Source organism: Ovis aries, chromosome 11 (genome assembly GCF_016772045.2).
Source record: "Ovis aries strain OAR_USU_Benz2616 breed Rambouillet chromosome 11, ARS-UI_Ramb_v3.0, whole genome shotgun sequence".
NCBI classification, from domain to species: domain Eukaryota; kingdom Metazoa; phylum Chordata; class Mammalia; order Artiodactyla; family Bovidae; genus Ovis; species Ovis aries.
In genome coordinates this window covers 27,692,485-27,717,113 of record NC_056064.1, presented here as the reverse complement: position 1 = coordinate 27,717,113, position 24,629 = coordinate 27,692,485, and the positions used below count along the sequence as shown (strand labels likewise).

Below are 24,629 nucleotides of genomic sequence, written 5' to 3'. Positions count from 1 at the left end.
AGTCCTAAGCAAAGCACATCATTTTTCTCCCATGCATGCACGATCTTCATCTATAGTTAATGAAGTTATTGCCTACCCAGTGGTCCAAGCAAAGAATCTGCACTTCATCATCAACTCCCCTATCTTTCCTTCACATCCAGTTCCTGGTGATTCTACACACCACCACCATCCTAGTCCTGACCATCACTCTTTCTGCCTGGAGCATGCAAAGTACCTGGAGCAAGTACCAGCCCATAGTGGCTGGTACTCCTAGTGGGCTACTTACACAGGAAGGTCTTTCCTGAAGCCTGAGATAGGTCTCTAACCCAGACCCCACTACAGCAGTGCCCCAGACTTTACCTTCTGGCTTCTGGGATTTCTCACATCCTCTCTTGTCTTCCTTTCCAGCTGGAGTGATCATGTCTTGCTCTTATATAACCCCCTTCAGGTGGTTTATAAATGCAGATTCCTTGACATGCTCTGTTAGGCCCTTAACTGTGCCTGTCCTGTTTTAATGTTCCAGACAGACTCATCTTTGTTAGTTCCTTAACTCGCTTTACTGTTCGCCCCTGAGGCTTTGCAAGTATCTTTAGCTTTCACTCTCTCCCCACTCTTGTAACCAGATGCTGCTCATTCCTGTCTCAGTTAATCTGGGGAATCTTCCCCTGATCCTGAGAGTCTGGGCCACATCCCTTGCTGTGAGCTCCCACCTGTACCCTGAGATTCCTCTAAAAGATATTTTATTGAAATTATTTGCTTCATGTCTGTCTCCCTCCATGTGTGCACCTGCCCAGGGAGGAGGCTCTTGACAATTTTCTTACCTGGGTGACAGGTGGGGCAGGACTCTCTCTTTCACACTCTCTGTCCATGTAGCCACCGGCTGTTCCTCCAGCCTGACCAGGCAGACAAAGTTGTACAAAGCCACCCCTTCTGGGGGAAAACGGCCCATAGTGGCTGGTACTTCTAGTGGGCTACTCACACAGGAAGGTCTTTCCTGAAGCCTGAGATAGGTCTCTAACCCAGGCCCCACCACAGCAGTGCCCCAGACTCTACTACCTTCTGGCTATCTGGTGCCCCCCACTGTCTAACGACAGGCTGAAGATTTCTTTGATTTCTGCCCCAGCGTTCTGAATGCAGCACGTGCTGGAGAAATAAATACATCTTATGGTGGTTATCCCACGTCCAAGGTCGGGGCAGTGGCCGAGAGTGCCAGGCTGCAATGGTGCAGGAACGGCCAAGAGGAGCTACCCCACGTCCGAGGCCAGGAGTGGCGGCCGGGAAGAGCAACCCCACATCCAAGGAGTGGTGGCTGCACGGGCGCAGGAGGGGCTAGAGGAGCTATTCCACGTTCAAGGTCAGGAGGGGGGGCGGTGAGGAGATAACCCTTGTCCAAGGTAAGGAATAGCGGCTGCACTTTGCTGGAGCAGCCGTGAAGAGATACCCTACGTCCAAGGTAAGAGAAACCCAAGTAAGACGGTAGGTGTTGCAAGAGGGCATCAGAGGGCAGACACACTGAAACCATAATCACAGAAAACTAGTCAATCTAAACACACTAGGACCACAGCCTTGTCTAACTCAATGAAACTAAGCCATGCCCGTGGGGCTACCCAAAACGGGCAGGTCATGGTGGAGAGGTCTGACAGAATGTGGTCCACTGGAGAAGGGAATGGCAAACCACTGCAGTATTCTTGCCTTGAGAACCCTATGAACAGTATGAAAAGGCAAAATGATAGGATACTGAAAGAGGAACTCCCCAGGTCAGTAGGTGCCCAATATGCTACTGGAGATCAGTGGAGAAATAACTCCAGAAAGAATGAAGGGATGGAGCCAAAGCAAAAACAATACCCAGTTGTTGATGTGACTGGTGATAGAAGCAAGGTCCGATGCTGTACAAAGCAATATTGCATAGGAACCTGGAATGTCAGGTCCATGAATCAAGGCAAATTGGAAGTGGTCAAACAAGAGATGGCAAGAATGAATGTTGACATTCTAGGAATCAGTGAACTAAAATGGACTGGAATGGGTGAATTTAACTCAGATGACCATTATATCTACTACTGCAGGCAGGAATCCCTTAGAAGAAATGGAGTCGCCATCATGGTCAACAAAAGAGTCCAAAATGAAGTACTTGGATGCAATCTCAAAAATGACAGAATGATCTCTCTTCGTTTCCAAGGCAAACCATTCAGTATCACAGTAATCCAAGTCTATGCCCCAACCAGTAATGCTGAAGAAGCTGAAGTTGAATGGTTCCATGAAGACCTACAAGACCTTTTAGAACTAACACCCAAAAAAGATGTCCTTTTCATTATAGGAGACTGGAATGCAAAAGTAGGAAGTCAAGAAACACCTGGAGTAACAGGCAAATTTGGCCTTGGAATGTGGAATGAAGCAGGGCAAAGACTAATAGAGTTTTGCCAAGAGAACACACTGGTCATAGCAAACACCCTCTTCCAACAACACAAGAGAAGACTCTACACATGGATATCACCAGATGGTCAACACTGAAATCAGATTGCAGCCAAAGATGGAGAAGCTCTATACAGTCAATAAAAACAAGACCAGGAACTGACTGTGGCTCAGATCATGAACTCCTTATTGCCAACATTAGACTTAAATTGAAGAAACTAGGGAAAACCACTAGACCATTCAGGTATGACCTAAATCAAATCCCTTATGATTATACAGTGGAAGTGAGAAATAGATTTAAGGGACTAGATCTGATAGATAGAGTGCCTGATGAACTATGGACAGAGGTTCGTGACATTGTACAGGAGACAGGGATCAAGACCATCCCCATGGAAAAGAAATGCAAAAAAGCAAAATGGCTATCTGGGGAGGCCTTACAAATAGCTGTGAAAAGAAGAGAAGCGAAAAGCAAAGGAGAAAAGGAAAGATATAAGCATCTGAATGCAGAGTTTCAAAGGAATAGCAAGAAGAGATAAGAAAGCCTTCCTCAGCGATCAATGCAAAGAACAGAGGAAAACAACAGAATGGGAAAGACTAGAGATCTCTTCAAGAAAATTAGAGACACCAAGGGAACATTTCATGCAAAGATGGGCTCGATAAAGGACAGAAATGGTATGGACCTAACAGAAGCAGAAGATATTAAGAAGAGGTGGCAAGAATACACAGAAGAACTGTACAAAAAAGATCTTCACGACCCAGATAATCATGATGGTGTGATCACCCACCTAGAGCCAGACATCCTGGAATGTGAAGTCAAGTGGGCCTTAGAAAGCATCACTATAAACAAAGCTAGTGGAAGTGATGGAATTCCAGTTGAGCTATTTCAAATCCTGAAAGATGATGCTGTAAAAGTGCTGCACTCAATATGCCAGCAAATTTGGAAAACTCAGCAGTGGCCACAGGACTGGAAAAGGTCAGTTTTCATTCCAATCCCAAAGAAGGGCAATGCCAAAGAATGCTCAAACTACTGCACAATTGCACTCATCTCACACACTAGTCAAGTAATGCTCAAAATTCTCCAACCTAGGCTTCAGCAAAACATGAACTGTGAACTTCCAGATGTTCAAGCAGGTTTTAGAAAAGGCAGAGGAACCAGAGATCAAATTGCCAACATCTGCTGGATCATTGAAAAAGCAAGAGAGTTCCAGAAAAACATCTATTTCTGCTTTATTGAGTATGCCAACGCCTTTGACTGTGTGGATGAAAACAAACTGTGGAAAATTCTGAAAGAGATGGGACTACCAGACCACCTGACCTGCCTCCTGAGAAATCTGTATGCAGGTCAGAAAGCAACAGTTAGAACTGGACATGGAACAACAGTCTGGTTCCAAATAGGAAAAGGAGTACGTCAAGGCTGTATATTATCACCCTGCTTATTTAACTTATATGCAGAGTACATCATGAGAAATGCTGGGCTGGAAGAAGCACAAGCTGGAATCAAGATTGCTGGGAGAAATATCAATAACCTCAGGTACGCAGATGACACCACCCTTATGGCAGAAAGTGAAGAGGAACTAAAAAGTCTCTTGATGAAAGAGAAAGAAGAGAGTGGAAAAAGTTGGCTTAAAGCTCAACATTCAGAAAACGAAGATCATGGCATCTGGTCCCATCATTTCATGGGAAATAGATGGGAAACAGTGGAAACAGTGTCAGACTTTATTTTTGGGGGGCTCCAAAATTACTGCAGATGGTGACTGCAGCTATGAAATTAAAAGACGCTTACTCCTTGGAAGAAAAGTTATGACCAACCTAGATAGTATATTCAAAAGAAGAGACATTACTTTGCCAACAAAGGTCTGTCTAGTCAAGGCTATGGTTTTTCCTGTGGTCATGTATGGATGTGAGAATTGGACTATAAAGAAAGCTGAGTGCCAAAGAATTGATGCTTTTGAACTGTGGTGTTGGAGAGTCCCTTGGACTGCAAGGAGATCCAACCAGTCCATTCTGAAGGAGATCAGTCCTGGGATTCTTTGGAGGGAATGATGCTAAAGCTGAAACTCCAGTACTTTGGCCACCTCATGCAAAGAGTTGACTCATTGGAAAAGACTCTGATGGTGGGAGGGATTGTGGGCAGGAGGAAAAGGGGATGACAGAGGATGAGATGGCTGGATGGGATCACCGACTTGATGGACATTGAGTCTGAGTGAACTCCAGGAGTTGGTGATGGACAGGGACGCCTCGCGTGCTTTGATTCATGGGGTCACAAAGAGTCGGACACAACAGAGCGACTAAACTGAACTGAATGGGATCCTGGGGCCTCTGAATGCTTAACTGCTGGAGATGTCCTCCCACAGACTCACAACTGCCTGGCGCCCCTCTCTGGGAGGGTCCCATCTGGACCTCTGCACACACAACCCCCTCATTTTGCCTGGACCCCCTGGAATCCTCATTCAACACATATCAGACACACACTCAGTTTAGAGCTTTTTCTGTGAAACTGAAGGGGGCTGTTGGCTGCCAGGCATACGTTAAATTAAGAGAGACAAGACTTACTGGTTCTCCCCATCTCTCCACCCACCCCTTCATCTGCCCCAACACATGCATATACTGTCCTTCATTTGACACAATGACAAGAGCTTGCAACTTTGGAGAAAGGAAGTAAAAAGGGGAAATGACTGAAGGCTTGCAAAACAAAACCATCCATAAGCCCAATTCATTGTTTACTCTTCTATTAAGGGAAAAAATGTTATCAACCTTAACTAATTTTGACATTCTTATTTATTCATTTGGAGAAGGCAATGGCAACCCACTCCAATACTCTTGCCTGGAAAATCCCATGGACGGAGGAGCCTGGTAGGCTGCAGTCCATGAGGTCGCTTAGAGTCAGACACAATTTAGCGACTTCACTTTCACTTTTCACTTTTATGCACTGGAGAAGGAAATGGCAACCCACTCCAGTGTTCTTGCCTGGAGAATCCCAGGGACGGGGAGCCTGGTGGGCTGCCATCTATGGGGTCACACAGAGTCGGACATGACTGAAGCGACTTAGCAGCAGCAGCAGCACTTATTCATTTGTTCAATATATATTTATTGAGCACCATGTAGGTGACAGGCATTGAGCTAGGTGCTGGATACAGTGGAGGGCAGAAAGGGAGTTCCTGCTCTCATGGACCACCGAAGAATTCCCTCAGAGAAATTTCCAAGATGGTGAGCTACATAGGGAGCTGTATAACAGGACAGTCACAGCAGTCATGAGAAACTTCTACATACACTTCTCTAGACAAAGGAAGCAAGGATGGTTGTCGGCCAGAAGTCTAGACAATGCTGCCTCCCGGAAATGTGACTTTAGGACAGTAGGAAGCAGATGTTGCAATTTATTTAACCTTAATTCTTCCTTTGTTTTACAAAGGGGGGAGGGGGCTATCAAGTACCTTGCTGGACTCTTATGAAAAATAATTTAGATACATATAAATGCCTAGCATATGCTTGGTTCATGGTAGGTGCCATATACTGGTATTCTTTTGTTTGTTTTATTGAGATATAATTGACATCACATTACGTGAGTTTAAGGTGTACACTGTATTGACTTGACACACTAGCAAATGATTACCACCATACCTCACACGTGGGCTTCCCAGGTGGCAATAATGATAAAGAACTCGCCTGCCAATGCTGGAGACAAGAGACGAAGTTCAATCCCTGGGTCGAGAAGATCCTCTGGAGGATGGCATGTCAACCCACTCCAGTATTCTTGCCCGAAGGATACCATGGACAGAGGAGCCTGGTGGGTTACAGTCCATAGGGTCACAGAGTCAGAAGTGACTGAAGTGACTTAGCATGCACACGCATACCTACATCACATAATTACTATTTTTAAGATTTACTCTTGCAGCAACTTTCAGGTACACAAGTTATTAACTGCAATCACCATGCTCTACATTAGATCCCCAGAGGTTATTCAGCAAATAATCTAGAAGTTTGTACCCTTTGACCAACATTCCCTTTTCCCCAACCCACAATTCTAGCCTGTTTTTCTGAGTTCAGCTTCTTTTAGATTCTACATGTAAGTGAGATCATACAGGACTTGTTTCTCTTATTCACCTAGCTTCATGCCTTTGAGGTCCATGTTATTGCACATGGCAGGATTTCCTTCTTTCTTGCAGCTATAATAGTCTGTTGTGTATATATACACACCACATACAGATCCTGTTGGACTATAAGGTCCCTGGCAGCACTGAGAGTGTTTGGCACTGTCAAACATTTGCGAATCATCAAACATGAATGGAATGAATGAGAAGGAATGAGTATTAAAGGCTCAGTGCTGGGGAGGAGTGCTGACCACTTCTGTCAGGAAGGGAGCTGCTAAATTAGGAGAAGCAAAAATCAGGTGTACTGAATTCAGAGGCCGGCACCAGGGCAACCCCTATGACACAGCTGGAAACACTATCAGAGAAGCTGCCAAAGTCTGTTACCACTTAACACAGTGCTGCATTTAAAAAGAAAGCTTCAGCTTTCAGATGAGAACGCCCAGGTCCCGACTTATGCTTTTGTCCACCCCCATCCCCTTAAACCCTGATGATAGGGGGATGGGACACAGGATTTCCCCTCTGAACCAAGCTAAGTGACACAAGTGACGTAGTGCAGTGAAGTGGGGCAACGGAAACCCCCAGCCTGCATGCATCCTAACTTCCCAGGGAGGCTTTCTCTGAATCACATGCTGCTTCCCAGACCCACCAAGAACAGGACTGAAAACAGATCCAACATTGTGAGACAAAGGGAGGCAGATTAATAAAATTAGCTGAGGTCTGTTTTGGCATTTTGGTCCTTGTCTGTTCAAGACACATTTGGGAATATGATGTACTTGATGCTGTCAAAGTGCTGCACTCAATATGCCAGCAAATTTGGAAAACTCAGCAGTGGCCACAGGACTGGAAAAGGTCAGTTTTCATTCCAATCCCAAAGAAAGGCAATGCCAAAGAATGCTCAAACTACTGCACAATTGCACTCATCTCACACGCTAGCAGAGTAATGCTCAAAATGCTCCAAGGCAGGCTTTAGCAATACGTGAACCCTGAAATTCTAGATGTTCAAGCAGGTTTTAGAAAAGGCAGAGGAACCAGAGATTAAATTGTCAACATCCACTGGATCATTGAAAAAGCGAGTTCCAGAAAAATACCTATTTCTGCTTTATTGACTATGCCAAAGCCTTTGACTGTGTGGATCACAATAAACTGTGGAAAATTCTGAAAGAGATGGGACTACCAGACCACCTGACCTGCCTCTTGAGAAACCTGTACGCAGGTCAGGAAGCCAACAGTTAGAACTGGACATGGAACACACTGGTTCCAAATAGGAAAAGGAGTACGTCAAGGCTGTGTATTATCACCCTACTTATTTAACTCACATGCAGAGTACATCATGAGAAATACTGGGCTGGATGAAGCACAAGCTGGAATCAAGATTGCTGGAAGAAATATCAATAACCTCAGATATGCAGATGACACCACCCTTAACGGCAGAAAGTGAAGAACTAAAGGGCCTCTTGATGAAAGTAAAAGAAGAGTGTGAAAAAGTTGGCTTAAAGCTCAATATTTAAAAACTAAGATCATGGCATCCGGTCCCATCACTTCATGGGAAATAGATGTGGAAACAGTGGCAGACTTTATTTTTTGGGGCTCCAAAATCACTGCAGGTGGTGACTGCAGCCATGAATTTAAAAGGTGCTTACTCTTTGGAAGGAAAGTTATGACCAACCTAGACAGCACATTAAAAAGTGGAGACATTACTTTATCAACAAAGGTCCATCTAGTCAAAGCTATGGTTTTTCCAGTGGTCATGTATGGATGTGAAATTTGGACTATAAAGAAAGCTGACTGCAGAAGAATTGATGCTTTTGAAATGTGGAGTTGGAAAACTCTTGAGAGTTCCTTGGACTGCAAGGAAATCCAACCAGTCCATCCTAAAGGAAATCAGTCCTGGGTGTTCACTGGAAGAACTGATGTTGAAGCTGAAACTCCAATAGTGTGGCTACCTGATCCGAAGAGCTGACTCATTTGAAAAGACCCTGATGTTGGGAAAGATTGAAGGCAGGAGAAGGGGATGAGAGGATGAGATAGTTGGATGGCATCACCAATTCAATGGACATGAGTTTGGGTGGACTCCGGGAGTTGGTGATGACAGGGAGGCCTGGCGTGCTGTGGTTCATGGGGTTGCAAAGAGTCAGACACAACTGAGCAACTGAATTTAACTGAACTGATGAGGTACTTCTAAAGATACCCTAGGTACGAACCACGGGGCCCAGGGGAGCCTCCGGCCTGTTTAGCAGCTGCCTTCCCGGGTCCAGTTCCGGGCATTGATGAACAGCTGGAGCCAGGGGGAGGTGGTTAAAGTGTCAAATGGAGGGGGTCGCCAGGCCCACTGCCAAGGCCTCACAGACCGTTCCGGGTGAGGCATGAGGGCCAAGTGGCGGCCATCGGGAGAGCAGACGCCAGCAACACCCCCTGGGGAGCCGTTGGGATTCAGGGGGTACTGTTCCGTGGGGTTCCCGTCATCATCTGCCCAGTGCAGCGGAGCCAAGCCCCTGGCCTCCATCTGGGCTTGGAGTTCCGGAGAAGAGAATGCCATGTAACCTGTGAAGAAGCGGGGACAAGGGATGTAAGAGCAAGCTCCCTGATGCCCTCCCCTTATCCCAGCCTTCAGGCTTCCCCACCCCAGCCTTCCTGGAGCCTGACCTTCCCCATGAGCGCTCCACACGGGCAGCACCGCGCCTTCCATCCCTCGCAGCATCAGGGCTGGCCCGGGCCCCACACGCACGCTGGCCCAGCGCGACTCAAAGCGCCCAGACAGGTTGTGGCGTAGCAGGAGACCAGGCCGGGCCAGCCAGGACTCCTGGCACATCTCCACCGCCTCCTCACTGGAACTGCCTCCCACCCAGCCCAGCAGGGCCAGCAGCTGACAGCCGTTACACACGCCCAGGCTGAAGGTGTCTGGCCGCTGCCGGAAGCGCTTCATCTCAGCCCCGGCCTTGGAGTTAAAGGTCACAGCAGCTGCCCAGCCTAAGAGGGAACAGGAAGCTGGGGTGAGACCTGGAGTGAGGGGGGACCGTCATCTTTTCATCCTAGCGTGCCATTTTAACACCTGCCCAGGCTCTCCCCCATTCTGAGGAGCTCTTGGCAAACACCAGGGAAGGTTTACCTGCTTGAAACAGGTGTTGCCAACTCGTGGGCCCGAGATGGCCCAGGATGAGCTTTCTGCTTAGCCAGCAGAGCATTTTCAAAATTTTTTATTTAGTTGCCTAACATTTAACTGGGATTTTTGGGCTTCTCTTGAAAAACAGAAAGACCTAGCCATGCTGAGTGGCAGCTGCTGCATCTGACAGGGCAGCACCCAGCCCCTCAACCTCAATAAGCTACCTGCAGGCCTTTGCTGGCTCCTGGCCAGCCTCATGAAGGTGAGAGGCCAGTTCTCAGCCAGGGAAGAGAGGGCTAAAGCAGCTCTTCGGAAGATGTGGGGAGGGGGTGGGCAAAAGCCCCACGCCCACCTTTGGCAGAGCCCAGGACATCCGCGTAGCTGAAGCCGCCTACAAAGGCCACGCCACGGAACGTGTCCAGCCCGATGGCTCCAGAGCACAGGTCCTGCATAGTTACATCCCACACCTGGCAGGAGGGGGAGGGGCAGCATCAGAAGGCCCATGGCCTGAGTCCAGCCCAGGACCCACCAGGTACTCTGCTCACCTCGAATCCAGCCAAATGGAAGGCATCTGCCATCTCCCGGTCTCCATTACTGCCCTCTTCCCGAATGATGGCAACTCGGGGGGCAGGACCACCTGGGGGAGGAGCAGGAGTGTCCTTGGGTCAGAGGACCTCTGCACCCCAGCCCCCTAGACACCTTGTCCAGGACAGGACCCCACATCCAGGCTCTAGGTTCCTCCCCAAGACCCAGAGTGCCAGGGAAGCCAAGCCTCTGCACACACTCCCTCACCAGGCTCGCAAGGCACAGAAGCTCTGGGAAAGGTAGGTGGCAGGCAGTAGGTGGGCCCTGCTCGCTCCCTCAGCCCTTGCTCTTCCTGGGCCACACAGTGTGGTTTTGCCTGTAGCCGGTCCAACTGGAAACTGGTCTCCTCCCAGAGGGCTCGTAGCTGCCCAACAGGTTCCTCCAGAACCACTGTCCTGTTCACTGACACCCGGACCTGGGTAGGGGGAGCAAATCTTTCAGGATGTCCACCTTGGGTGCCTCCAAGGCTGGCAGAGGCAAACCAAGACCCACCCTGTGCAGGCCTGCCACTCTTCATTTCCTCACCATGGCATGGGGCCCCGTGTCGCCTGTGAGGCCCAGCTCTAGGCAGTGGAGGCCAGCTTTCTGGTAACGCATCAGCACTTGGGCTAGGTCTGGCTCCTGCACCTCCAGCAGCAGGCCTGGCTCCTCGGCGAACAGCACAGGCAGGACTGGGAGAGTACCGAGGCATCAAGGTGACTACGGTACTGGCGTGGAATCGGGGATACGTATGAACAAAGGCAGGGATCGGAGTGGGGTGAGGCTCTCTCAGAGGGGTGCAGTTAGTAACAGAAATGTCACCTGGCTCAGTGATCAGAAAAGACAACAGGAGACTCAGGAGGGAAGGAGTTGAGGACACTCCAGTCTTTAAATGAGGGATACAGGGTCCGTAGGATGGGGACAGGCAGCCCTGCTCGAATCTAGACCTCACCATCGACCCCAGGTGCAGGGATGTCCACCTCTATCCCACAATTCCCGGCAAAGGCCATCTCTAGCAGGCAAGTGATGAGACCTCCATCACTGACATCATGGCCTGAGCCGAGGAGGCGGTCTGGAGGAAGGAGAAAAATGCTTAGCGGTGTTGAGACCCAAACCTGGCAGCTCCACCCCCATTTCTGGACAGTCAGGAGAGGGTAAGTGTGAGAATGTGGGCTTATATCAGAGAACCAGAGAGAAAGGGATTGGGTCCCTCTTGCCCTACTCTCACAGGCTCAGCTGATGACTGCCTGTTTACCCATGTCAGCCACAAGGACCATCTCCCCCAGGGCCCCACTCACCTTTCAGCAGCCCCTGGGTGATGCTGAAGGCTCGCACCAAGTTCTCGGGAACATCCAGGTCGGGAGGCTGCTCGCCAAGCTGGGAGAAGCACTGAGCCAGAGCCGTGCCCCCCAGCCGGTACTGCCCAGGACTTAGAGGCACGTAGAGCAGGTGGCCTGAGAGGAGAGGGATGGCGGAGGGGAGACCAATGGCTCAGGAGAACCCGTTCTGCCATGCAGGGTCACTGAGGCTCCCAGGATGTGGTAAGACACCCCAGTCATCAGCCCCGGAAGGCACCACAGCCCCAGTGCTGAGACGACCCGAGCACTCATTAAGCAGACCCCATACAAAGGATTGGGCTGTGAATACACAATGCATGAAGGAGGGGGAAGAAACCATACCTCTCCCTCCAGGATGCTTGAGGTCTGGGGTCACAGTGGCTGTAATGTCTGAACAGACAGCATAGGCTGAGATGACCAGTGACCCTGCAGATCAAGGCATAAGCATGTGAGGTGGAGTCCGAGCTCACAGGCCTTGCCCCTTGCCCCCTGGCACCCAGACCTCACCAGGAGCCCGCACGGTTTCAGAGCCAACCCGGGCAGCCATGCTGAGGGAGTCCTTGCCACCGTCCACTGCTACACCCAGGGCCGCCATCACTGCCACCATAGCCTCACAGGCGTCAGCTAGAGCTGCACCCTCCCCTGGGAGCTTGGCCGCCCACATCCAGTTCCCGCTGCATTTCACATCCTGGCAAGTGCAGACTTGCATTAGAGAGAGAGCGCAGTGTAGGGAGGCTGGAGGCCAGCAGGTAAGTGGATGGTGAACGTGGTTGCGTCCCACAGGCCTGGAGTTCCAGGCCAGAAGCCGCAGGGGACTCACCTGGAGGTCGGTTACCAGAGCAAACACCAGGTTGGTGAGGGCCTCAGCCACAGCCAGCCGGGCGGCAACCTTCGGGTCCAGCAGACTCTTGACTGGCTGCTCTCCCAGGGCTGTGGCGGCCCCTACCAGCTCCTGGTGACTCAGTGCCACAACCGCCACATCTGCCAGGGGGGTCTGCAGGGGTCCCACACACTGCTGCTGGGCCACCAGGCCGCCCACGGAACGATCCACCTGAGGAACCGGGGGAAGCTGGCCAGAGGCCCAGGGACAAGGGGGTAGCCTGGCTCACCCTGAACACACAAGCCTTGGGGGGTGGGCGGCAGGGGGCGAGGCCTCTGTCCTGACCCTTCTCCCTCCCTGATGGACCCCCGCAGCCGTTCCTGGGATGGGCGAGCAGAGGGAGGGGTGCAGAGGGCTAAGGGGGTGGAGCAGGGTGCAGGGAGGACCTTGTTGGTGAGGTAGCGCTTGCTGGCCACAGCAGGCAGCCTGAGGACCCGCGACAGAGCCTGGCGCACACTCAGGCCTGGGGGCAGAGTCAGAGGCTGCAGCAAGGGGAGACTCCTCTGGAGGAAGAACTCCTGCAACACAGACGGCAACAGGGGTGTGAGCACTGGGGTGGAGCACTAGGCATACAGGTGACAAAGCACGTGTGGGACAGAGGGTGGAGTCAGTCCAGGGAAGGGAGATGCCTTCTGCCCCCATGTACCTTCCGGGGCATCTTGCCCAGCACCCAGTCCAGGTCCAGGTCCACAGGGGTTGGGGGAGGAGTGGGGGGTGCATCCACCTGTCCATCTGTGCCCGTAGGCCACTCTCGATCATCTACCAGCACTATCTGTAGACCAGAGGGACATCACCCAGAGGGGGTGAGGCTGTGACCACCAGCAGGGAGTGAACTCTTCTGGAAAGTAGGGCAGAAGTGCTCTTTCCACCCCATCTGGCTTCTCCTGTTGAGCCCCCCACCCCGCACCCGCCCCCACAGCCTACATGCTATTCCCCATGGCTCCCCTGTGTTCATCTCTTTCCTGGGCCCTGGCAGCTCAAGTCCACCTACAGCATCTGCTACTGACTCCCCAGGCCAACTCACTCTCCTGTCTCCAGTGATGGTGCCCACAAAACAGACTGGGCAGCGTTCCCGGGCACTGACACAACTCAGGAAGTCACGGTCAGAGGGCCTCAGCAGAAGTGCGTTCGACTCCTGGTACTCGGCCCCCCAGATTTCCAGGGCATTCAGGGTTGGGTCCCCCAGCTGCACATCCATGAGGGAGGACGAAAAGGAAGGGTCAGTGGGTGCTATCAAATCTTATGATCTTGCTGAGAGTGAGGGGCAGATGGGTGGGGCTGCTGGGACTGGCAGGGGCAGGGAGGCGGGCAGATTTCACAGAGGACGACCCACCTGGAAGCGGCTGGTGTAAATGATGGCTCCAGCCGGGTCACTCAGCTCCTTCAGGACATTGCCTGGTGGGGGTGTTCCCGGGAGAGGTGCTTGCATGGCCGCCGTCAGCACCGGGATAACAAAAGGCTGTTCCCAGCCTCCCAAGGAGCCCTTAATTCTGTGCATCCCTGTTTGAACCGCTGCTGCACCCTCTCTACCAACTATCCCATGGCAGCAAGCTGCCACCCTCAACCCTGGGCCTGTTTAGAATGTATAGTGTGTGGAGAATGGGACCCTGAGCTGTCAGGTTGATTGCAGATCCTCAACCTAAACCAACTGCTGAGACTCTCCCTAAATTGAACCAAGCAGAGACCAGGTAGGCCCGGTCCCTTGTCCCAACCCCCTTTCTCACCATTGCCACCAGCACCCTGGTCATGGAGGCTGCAGATGGGGTTTCCCTCAGGGGCCTCCACACAAGCCCGGATCACACGGTTCATCTTCTGTTCCATCTCTGGGTCTCCCCGCTGCACAGCCCCAAAATCCAGGTCACTGGCATTGTCTCCCTGCACCTGTGGGGATAGATATAGACAGCATAGATCAGTTCAGGAGAGCTGGGAGCTCACACCTCACCCATGTATGGGGCCCCGAGAGATCACAGAGTTGGCATCTGGGCTATTCCCACTTACCTGCACAGACGAAGCAGCTCCGCCCCCAACTCCAATCCTGTAGACAGGACCGCCAACCTTCACGACATCCATGCCTGCGAGGAAGGAGGGCTGAATCAGAGCACTCAGGGAATGACAGTACAAGTACAAAGCAGTGTGAGGATAAAGGGAAGCCAACATTGGGGGTATCTGTCAACATTCATTGAGTTAAATACACTCCAAGGAATTTACCCTCCAGATTATTCACAGGTGCAAAATAACCAATGAACAAACTTAAACAATAGCATTATTTGTGTTACCAAAGACAAGAAATAATCTACATGCTAATGACAGAAATATGCAGGTCAGGAAGCAACAGTTAGAACTGGACATGGAGCAACAGACTGGTTCCAAATAGGAAAAGGAGTACATCAAGGCTGTATGTTGTCATCCTGCTTATTTAACTTCTATGCAGAGTACATCATGAGAAATGCTGGGCTGGAAGAAGCACAAGCTGGAATCAAGATTGCTGGGAGAAATATCAATAACCTCAGATATGCAGATGACACCACCCTTATGGCAGAAAGTGAAGAACTAAAGAGCCTCTTGATGAAAGAGAAAGAAGACAGTGAAAAAGTTGGCTTAAAGCTCAACATTCAGAAAACGAAGATCACGGCATCTGGTCCTATCACTTCACGGGAAATAGATGGAGAATAGGTGGAAACAGTATCAGACTTTATTTTTGGGGGCTCCAAAATCACTGCAGATGGTGACTGCAGCCATGAAATTAAAAGACACTTACTCCTTGGAAGAAAAGTTATGACCAACCTAGACAGCATATTAAAAAGAAAAGACATTACTTTGCCAACAAAGGTCCGTCTAGTCAAGCTTATGGTTTTTCCAGTGGTCAGGTATAGATGTGAGAGTTGGACTGTGAAGAAAGCTGAGCGCCAAAGAATTGATGCTTTTGAACTGTGGTGTTGGAGAAGACTCTTGAGAGTCCCTTGGACTGCAAGGAGATCCAACCAGTCCATTCTAAAGGAGATCAGTCCTGGGTGTTCACTGGAAGGACTGATGTTGAAGCTGAAACTCCCAATACTTTGGCTACCTCATGAGAAGAGTTGACTCATTGGAAAAGACCCTGATGCTGGGAGGGATTGTGCGCAGAAGGAGAAGGGGACGACAGAGGATAAGATGGCTGGATGGCATCACCGACTTGATGGACATAAGTTTGGGTGAACTCTGGGAGTTGGTGTTAGACAGGGAGGCCTGGCGTGCTGCAATTCACGGAGTCGCAAAGAGTTGGACACAACTGAGTGATTGAAATGAACTGAATGACAGAGAACTGGTTAAATAAATTATGATATAAGCCATACAGTGTAAAAGTAAGCCACTGCAAAAGAAAATTACATATGAATATAATGAAGTAAAATGATTTCATCAGTATGAAATGATTTCCAAGCATATTGCTAAGCTGAAAAAAAGCAAGGTACAGATATATACATACCCACTTAGAACCCCATCAATAAGAATAAAATACTTAGGAATAAACTTAATAGAAATGTAAGACTTATACACTGGAAAACATGAAATACCTTACTAGGCCTAAATAACTTGAAAAAGATCTGATGTTTATAGACTGGAAGACTTAATACTGTTATGACGGCAATACTCCCCAAAGTGATCTTCAAGTCAACACAGCCACCTTTTTCAAAGAAATGGACCAGCTGACCCTAAAATTTATACAGAAATCTGAGGGACCTAGAACAAAGCCAAGACAATCTTGAAAAAGAACTAAATTGAAGGACTCACACTTTCTGCTTTTAAACTTACCACAGAGCTAAAAGGTTTTGTCCAAAAAGGGTTGTTAGAACAACTGGATATCCACATGTCAAATAAGGAAATTAGATCCCTACTTCATACCATACACACTTCAAAATGCTTTAGCGCCTTAATGTAAGCGATAAAAGCTAGAAAGTATTACTAGAGAATATAGAAGTCAATCCAGGTGACCTTGACTCAGGCAATGGTTTCTTAGTCATGGCACTGTAAGTCAAAAGCCACAAAACAAAAATAAACTATATTTACCAAAATTTAAAAAAATTTGTGATTCAGGGGACACCATGAAAAAAGTAAAAAGACAACCCACAGAATGGAAAAGAATACTTGCAAATCATGTATCTACCTGATAAAGGGCTAGTATCTAGAATATATAAAGAACTCTTAGAACTCCATAAAAAAGGCAAACAATACAATTTAAAAGCGAGCAAAGGGTCTCAACAGATATTTCTCCAAGGAAGACATAGGAATAGTCAACAAACATATAGAAAGATGCTTAACATCATGAGTCCTTAGGGAAATGTAAACGCAAACCACCATGAGATACTAATGACACTTCATATGCATTCCGATGGCTGTAATCAAAGAGACAGATAATAACAAGTGTTGATGAGAATCTAGAGAAACCGGAACCCTCACACACTGCTGAGGGGAATGTAAAATGGTGCATCTGCTTTGGAAAACAGTGTGTTAGGTTTTTTTTAAAAGACTGAGTATAGTTATCATGAGACCTAGCAAGTCCACTCCAAGTCACATACTTGAGAAATAACAACATAAAGACAAAATAAAACTTGTACACAACTGTTTATAGCAGCATTATTCATAATTAGCCGAAAAGCAGAAACAACCCACTTGTCTACCAACTGACAAATGGATAAAGAAAATGTGTTATAGGTACATAACAGAATATTAATATCATTCAGTCACAAAAAGGAATGAAGTACCGATACGTACTATAATACGAATAAAGATGTCATGTTAAGTGAAACCAGCCAAACACATTTATAACAGGGAAATCTATCAAGATAGAAAATAGATTACAGGTTTCCAGAGGCCAAAAGAAGGAGCATGGGGAGTGACTGCTTGTGAGCACAGGGTTTCTTTCTGGGGATGATGAAAATGTTCCAGAATTAGTAGTGATTAAGGCACAACTTTGTGAATGTACTGAAAACACTAACTTATACACTTTAAAAGGGCACACTTTATGGTACATGGATTATCTCAATAAAATGGTTATTAAAAAAATAGGTGGAGAATTCCCTGGCAGTCCAGTGGTTAGGACTCTATGCTCTCACTTCTGGAGCCCTGGGTTCAATCCCTCTTTGAAAAGTAAAATCCCATAAGCTGTGTGGCACAGCCAAAAAAAAGTGTGTACACAAGCTAGTTGTTTTAACAGAGGAGGCAAATACACACATGGGTCTGTTTATGTATGCAGGAAGCACTTCTGGCAAGGTACAGGAATGACCAATTAACATTGCTTATCTCTAGGGAGGGAAACTGGGTGGCTGGAGGTCAGGGAGAACAGCGTTTTCACTGTACAATCTTTTTTTTGCTTTTTAAATTCTGAGCCATGTGACTGGTCACACATTCAATAAATGGTACCCAGCCTCTATCTTGATTCCACCACAGGTCCTAGCACAGTGCTCAGCACCCAGTGGGCCCTCAGTAAATGTTGACCAACTGAACTAAATTTGCAGATAAAAACAGAGGTGCTGGGTAAAACTACTGGCTGCTTTGACTAAGCAGGGTGGGCCCCTGGCATGGAGAAATCAACCGGGGAAAGGCAGACTGAGCCTGCCCAACTGGCATAAAGCCCTGCCCTACCTTAAAACCCTGTCCAGAGTAGAAGAGACAGGAGCCGGGAGATACAAAACAAACTGCTGAGATTCCACTCCTGCAGTAGCCATGCCCTGGGGAAAAAGCTGCCGGGACCTGGAGAGAGGTGGGGGGCTCTTACCTGGCTCTGGGGGCTCCTTGCTCACATGCTCAGCTTCCATGGACCCAATGCCTCCGCTAAACATGATGGGCTTGATCCACTCACGCCGCTGGCCGTCTGGGAGTTGAAGGCCCAAGGAACGGGCAAAGCCTGGAACGTGGATGTCACAGGGAGAGGGCACAGGGTCTAGTCATCCAGGCTCCTCAGCGCTTACTGGGTCACACACCCTACCCTGCCTCTGGGACAAATATCCATGTCAATGATAATAGTCCCCTACACCCTCCAGCCTCACCAGCAAGCACTGGTTCCCCAAACTTGTTGCCGTAGTCAGAAGCCCCATTACTGGCCTCAATGGCAATCTCCAGGGGTCGGGCAAAGTTTCCTGGATACTGGAAGCTTGGATCCTCCCAGGGCATACTGTAACCTGGGAAGGAAAGAGGAAGAGGGATGGATGGTAAAGATGGAAGTCAGAGGAGCCAGGACCCTTTAGGAAGAGTCTGACTCTTGGGATCAGAGCTCTTAACATTTTCTAAGAAATTGGATTTGGGGGGCAGTTGATGATCAAAAGTCTAACTCTGTATTAGGTTGTTTTTGTTTTTGTAAGAAAATTGTAGTTCTGCAAAGCCAGATGTGGATCTCCCTTGGCCTATTGTCCTCATGACCATGGCTGGGGAAAGGCCAGCTACTCTAGAGCCCTTTCTCCCAAGAAAAGGTGCCCATGATGACTGCTTAACTTAGGAGATAAAAGTGTCCAGTGCCTGCCAGGAGGAGGAATCTGGGTAGAGAGCAAAGAGATGGGACCTGGGATACGCAAGTTTCCAAAGCAATAGCCAGCAGTGCCAGCCACCACGTGGGCCCCTCGGCCTGTGCACTGGACATCTCGGATCCGGCCCCCTGTGCCAGTGGTTGCACCACTGAAGGGGGCTACTCCTGTGAAGAGAGAGGGAGAGGTATGGCTATTGAAGAGCAAGGTCCACCACTGACCACCCTGCTGAAAATAAGGACATGCAGCCAATCTGCTGGTCCCCAGGGTGAGGGGGGCTGGGACCTTTGCCCCTCCCTACACTCTGATCTCACCTTCCCTCCTGGGTACTCAGCTCACCTGTGGGGAAGTTGTGTGTCTCTGCCGTGAAGACAACATGTCTCAGCCCCTGACGTTGCTGGAAGGAGCTTGGCCGTGTGGGGTCCTTGGGCCGCAAGAATCGGACTTCCTTCCCCTGGATGGCACTGTGGACACATCGTTCTGGGCCTGGCCTCCTTGCTGGGATCTGCACTTACCCCACTGGAGCCTGGGGCACTCTGTCCCCTGTGCCCAGCTAAGGGTACCACCTACCTGCTGTTGTCACAGAACTTAAGGACGTTGTTGGGGTTGGAGGATGCCTGGGTGCTCATGATGGACTCAAACAGTGAGTGTGGCAGCTCCTGTCCATCCACGTGGAGTCGACCCTTGAAGAACCAGTGTCGGCTGTGCTCGCTGCAGGGATGATGTAGGGAGGGGACGGCAGGGCAGAAACATGGGTCATGTCTCAGGCTTTGCCACGTCTTCTCCCCACCAGCATAAAAGGCAGAGTTACAGCCACAGGTCAAAACAGATTTCAGAAAGTCATAAGCTTCCAATGGTCTGTCACTGTGGATTATCCAGATCCCGAGTAAAGATAAAACCAAGATGTGATGCAGACTATTGAATGGATGGGGAACCCAGGCACTCAGACTCAGGGAGGCCCCTAAGCCAAGAAGTTGTGCTAGTGGTAAAGATCCCACCTGCCAATTCAGGAGACATAAGAGATGTGGGTTCAGTCCCTGGGTCAGGAAGATCCCCTAGAAGAGGGCATGGCAACCCACTCCAGTATTCTTGCCAGGGAAATCCCACGGACAGAGGAGCCTGCAGGCTATGGTCCATAGGTTCACCAAGAGTTGGACATGACGGAGTAACTAACACTTTCACTTTCTTAGGCCAAGAAAGAGCCATGGAGGGTCCCTATGATCTTCCAACCTCCACACTCTCAGACACCAGAATGTCCCCATTCCTCCCCACCTATTGGACTGAGCCAAGTCGAAGACTTCCACAGTGCTGGGGTTGCGCTGCAGCTCCTGGAAGCGCTTGGTGTAGAAATCCAGGTCCCAGGAGTCTAGGGCCAGACCTAGGAGACAACCCCCAGAGAAGCTGGTTGTGGGACACTGCACACTTCTGGCCTGGGCCTTCCTTCAGGGACCCCTGCTGACCTAGCTCCTGGTTGGCTTTCTCCAGGGCAGACCGGCCCTCAGCCAGTACGTCAATTGGGCTGCTCAGGGGTGCTGGGATGCACCCTGAAGAGAAGCTCTGGATGGGCTGGGGGAAGTGCTGCTCCGTCATCCGGTCATGCAGGGTAGCCAGAGCAATGGCCTCCAGGTCAGCTGAAGGTGGGTAGGCAAACTAGGGGTGGAGACACACAGCGAGGGCGAGGGGTGCAGGGTTGAAGAATGGACAAAATGGTCCACCCTCGGTCCTCCAAGCCACACAAGCCCAGCCCACTGCTAGCCTCTCCAGCACCTTTGCTCAATTAGAAAAAGATGCCCCTTCCAGGCATGAGTGCCTGTCAGCATTAGAAACAGGAGCACAGGCTGGATTTCTGTCCTATTTACTTCTCGACCAGGCGGCCTCAAGCAGTGAACAAGCTGCAAATAGGGCAGGCCTCAAATCAGAAACTGCTTCCCCTGCTTCTCATCATTTCCTTGGATTGCAGGACCCAATCTCCTGCCCACTTCCTCTTCTGGATCCCCACCTGGTTGCCTACTGCCTCACCGAGAGCAGGTAGCGCCGGGTTGGCTCCACGCGGTCCACGGCCCCCAGCCCCGCAGCCTGGCACACTGACACGATGTTGCTGGATGTCGGGGTGGAAAAGTTCAGCCTGTAGATTGGTTAGGACCAGATGGTTAGGACCTGAGCCCCAGCTGAGAAGGTGGATCCTGCCCACTGCCGTCCAGCCAGTCTCCAACCTCCACTCCCCAGCCCCACCCCCGCCCATACCACTGGCCTCCAGCCTTAGATTTGGGCCCTGAGAAACATGCTTTCAAAGGTCATTCAAATAAACCATAACTGCAGCATCAAAATGTTTCAACTTCAATGTCTAGGAATGCAACTTGTTATATTTCCAGAACATGCCTGGGAGCTGGCTCAGTCTTCAAAGTGGGGAGTTGGGTAAAGAGAAAACAAATCTCCCAAGGATCACAAGAAGAGGAAGAGGCATGAGAATGGCAGGGGTGGCAGAGTGTTTGGAAGGGCTCTGGACCATGGAACAAGTTGCTTGAGGCTGGAACACTTGCCTAGGTCCGACCTCCAGCAGCAGGTCTGTGGGGCCAGGAAGGAGCCAGGACTCCTGAGCAACATCATCCAGTAACAAGGGGCAGCCAAATAGCCATGTCAGCTTCTTCATCTCCTTGTTGCTCGGGAAGGACTCAGCTGCAGGGAGACAGGGCAAGGAGACGTTGGGACACTGCCACTGGTGATTGGTACTTCGCCCAAGAATCCAGTAACTGGCCCAACCTGTCCAGTTCACATTGTAGCACTGCTCAGTCTTGACACCCTGCAGCTCCGGTAGTTCCCTTTGCAGCTTCCTTTCAATGTATTCAGAGGCTGCCCTCTCGTGGCCAGAGGGGCGGACATAGAAGCGAAGGACGGAGGACATCTCTGCAGGTGTCCCTTGCTGGAAAGACGAGTTAGGTTCCTAAAAAATAACATGAACTAGAGCCGATCTGTTGAACTGGTTTCAAGTTCAGTTCAGCTGAGGCTTTGGAGACATTAGGGATGGGGTGGGGGAAAGTATTGGGGGCATTCAGGGATAAATGCATCCAGACATTTCCAATCCAGTACGGTCAAGGTCAGGGGACTGGGGGTACCAACCTAGCATGGTGGCAGTGGGAAAGACTTCCTAAGGGAAGGGCTTCCCTGGTGGCTCTGCTAGTAAAGAATCTGCCTGCAATGCAGGAGACCTGGGTTCGATCCCTGGGTTTGGAAGATCCCCTGGAGAAGGGATAAACCTAGCATGGTGGGAGTGGGAAACACTTCCCAAGAGAAGTGGCATCTAAGTGTAAACCTAAAGGATGAGCTGGACTGGGCTGGTCAGTAAAGTCAAACGACAGCTCCTCTACTTCAGTGTTTCAAAATATTATGTCCCTGTTCAAGGTAAATGCAAAGCCTGACAGTCAAAGACCCTCCAGGTCTATCCCCAACTACTTTTCAACTTCTGATCCCACTGCTTCTCAAAAGGACCTTAGCTTTACTCACTAAACATTGCCTGGCCTCCTTGCCATTCCTTTGCCCCATCCTAGAATGTCTATGTCTAATTCTATCCTATCCAAAGCTTTCCCACTTGTTGAGCTTAGTACAGGTCGCACCAACTCTGAAGCCCTCCTCGCTGCTCCAGTGCTTAGGGACACCTCCCTCCTATGTGATCAGAGAGCTTCTGATTCACACCATTCATTCAGCTCTGATCTCTCTCTCTCTCACACACAGCACTTCCACGTGTACAAACTCTCTTCCCAAAGAAGTGGGAAGCTCACTGCTTCACTTCTTCACTTGGACCACTCACAGGTATCTCAAATCTAACTTACTCAAGGCTGAATCTGACTATTCTGTCAAGGTCACTGAATGAAGATTGCAACGTTGCCAATCTACAGGTCACTTAACTTCTTACCTTATTCAACCTCTCAGCAGCATATGACTTACTCATTCTCTACTTCTTAAAACACTCTCCTCTCTTGGCCTCCTGACACCACTCTCCTGGTATTCCTCTACCTCTGGTTGCTCCATCTCAGTCACCTGTGCTGGCTCCTACTCTTCTTGTTGTTGTTAGTCGCTCAGTCATGTCCGACTCTTTATGACCTCATGGACTGTAGCCCACAAGGCTCCTCTGTCCATGGATTTCCCAGGCAACAATACTGGGGTGCGTTGCCATTTCCTTCTCCAGGGGTTCTTCCCAGCCCAGGGATTGAACCCACATCTCCTGCACTGGCAGGTGGATTCTTTACAGCTGAGCCACCAGGGAAGCTCCTACTCTTCTGCTCCACCTCTAAACAGTGGTTGCCCAAGGCTCTGCCCTTTGTTTTCTTCTTTCTAAATGCTCTTCTTAAGTGACATCATTCAGACCCGTGGCTTTAAATATTATCTCTTAGACTGAACCAATGAAACTGCCATCATTCAACCATTTTTGACTAAAAATGACAATTTTACACAATTTGAGTTGATATCTGCCAACAGATTTCATGACTTTACAAAGAGTCAGACATGACTGAGTGACTTTCACTTTACTTATTCAACTCTGACTCTCCCTGAAACTCCATACTAACACATGTAAATGTTTAGTTGACATTGCCACAGAGAAGTCTCATAAACACTAAATAGCCTGCTTTGGTCAAAACAGAAAATTTGATTTATCAGTTCTCCAAGACCTTCAGTTCCCATTTCCCATCTCAGTTAACACCACCTTCATCCAATCTATTGCTCGAGCCAAAAGCCCAGATGTGTGAATGCTAGGTTGAGTCCAACTCTTTGCAACCCCATGAACCATAGCTCACCAGGCTCCTCTGTCCATGGGATTCTTCAAGCAAGAATACTGAAGTGGGTAGCAATGCCCTCCTACAGGGGCTCTTCCTGACCCAGGGATCAAACCCTGGTTTCCTGCACTGCAGGCAGATTCTTTGCCGTTGGAGCCAGCCGGGAAGCCTTTCCTTTTATCAACCAAAAATATCTCAGAATCTTGTAGACTGACAAATTCCAGGACAGATCTCATTTTAGCTACGGGTGCTCCTGCCAGATCTTGATTCTGCCTTTTTTAAGCTTCTACCCCATGCTAACGATTTTTAAAATCTTTTATTTTTATTTATTTTTTTGCCAAGGTTTGTGGGATCCTAGTTCCCCGACCTGGGATTGAACCAAGGCCCTTGGCAATGAGAGCGCTCAGTCTTAATCACTGAACAGTCAGGGAATTTCCCTTATGACCCTTTCTAAAGTTAGACGCCTCGGTTATTCTCTACACCATAGTTCCTTCACAGGAATGATCACATTCCGAAATCATTCTGATTATTAAAACAGTTGACTTTCCTTTATCGTTCCCAGTGAAATAGGTGCTCCAAGAGCACAGACACAGGATTGCCTACATCAGGGCTGTCTCCCCAAAGACCAGCATGGTATCTGACATAAAACTGGAGGCCAACAGATTATTTCGCTGGTTGAATGAATTGTTAGAAAGGGGATGAATTTACGTGGGGGATCCCATGCCGGGGAACCAACAAACGCAAATGGACGCCTGCACTAAGGCAAGCACGCAGGCCTCCGCTGGGCGCGGCTCTGCCTGGTAGGGATCCTGCAGCCGCCCAAATCAAGCTTGGCGTGGGTAGCTACGGGGTTCAGTTTGTAGTGGTATCCAGGTTTGCGAGCGCGCGCGGCAGCCTTACCACGTGGTAGCACTTCTCGCAGTCAGTCAGCTCCTCGAATTCTGGCGCGCAGATCAACGTCATCCGCATGCGCCGCAGGAAGAGGCGGAGTCTAAGAGTGCCTCGCCCT

General features: G+C 49.5%; 1 protein-coding gene across 2 annotated transcripts; it reads right to left on the bottom strand.

The window, feature by feature from the left end:
- Positions 1–5,459: 5,459 nt before the first annotated feature.
- On the bottom strand, positions 5,460–24,575 carry PFAS (phosphoribosylformylglycinamidine synthase). Of its 2 annotated transcripts, XM_027974922.3 has the most exons (29): positions 24,521–24,575; positions 21,612–21,792; positions 21,392–21,527; positions 20,871–20,976; positions 20,312–20,501; positions 20,124–20,229; positions 19,422–19,562; positions 19,191–19,315; positions 18,890–19,018; positions 18,381–18,512; positions 18,110–18,238; positions 14,356–14,429; positions 14,082–14,238; positions 13,691–13,752; positions 13,382–13,543; positions 13,004–13,129; positions 12,744–12,875; positions 12,298–12,528; positions 11,985–12,165; positions 11,820–11,903; positions 11,439–11,594; positions 11,093–11,212; positions 10,687–10,832; positions 10,369–10,576; positions 10,122–10,213; positions 9,929–10,043; positions 9,120–9,443; positions 8,678–9,017; positions 5,460–6,169 (listed from the first exon to the last, which is right to left on the bottom strand). In XM_027974922.3, exons 2-28 carry the CDS (start codon positions 21,751–21,753, stop codon positions 8,707–8,709), a joined length of 4,017 nt encoding a protein of 1,338 aa, XP_027830723.2. In that variant the 5' UTR covers positions 21,754–21,792; positions 24,521–24,575; the 3' UTR covers positions 5,460–6,169; positions 8,678–8,706. The 2 variants fall into 2 exon arrangements, with proteins under 2 accessions (XP_027830723.2, XP_027830722.2); XM_027974921.3 differs by lacking the exon at positions 5,460–6,169 and having other exon boundaries at positions 7,551–9,017.
- Positions 24,576–24,629: the final 54 nt, after the last annotated feature.

Excerpts from the sequence above, each read along its gene's own strand:
- PFAS (XM_027974922.3), bottom strand. The coding sequence starts at position 21,753 with ATGTCCTCCGTCCTTCGCTTCTATGTCCGCCCCTCTGGCCACGAGAGG. Across the intron at positions 18,513-18,889 it reads TGGAAACTTGCGTATCCCAG|GTTACAGTATGCCCTGGGAG; the intron begins GTCCCATCTCTT and ends TTTCCTTCCCAG. Across the intron at positions 10,044-10,121 it reads TCCATTTGGCTGGATTCGAG|GTGTGGGATGTAACTATGCA; the intron begins GTGAGCAGAGTA and ends CCCTCCTGCCAG.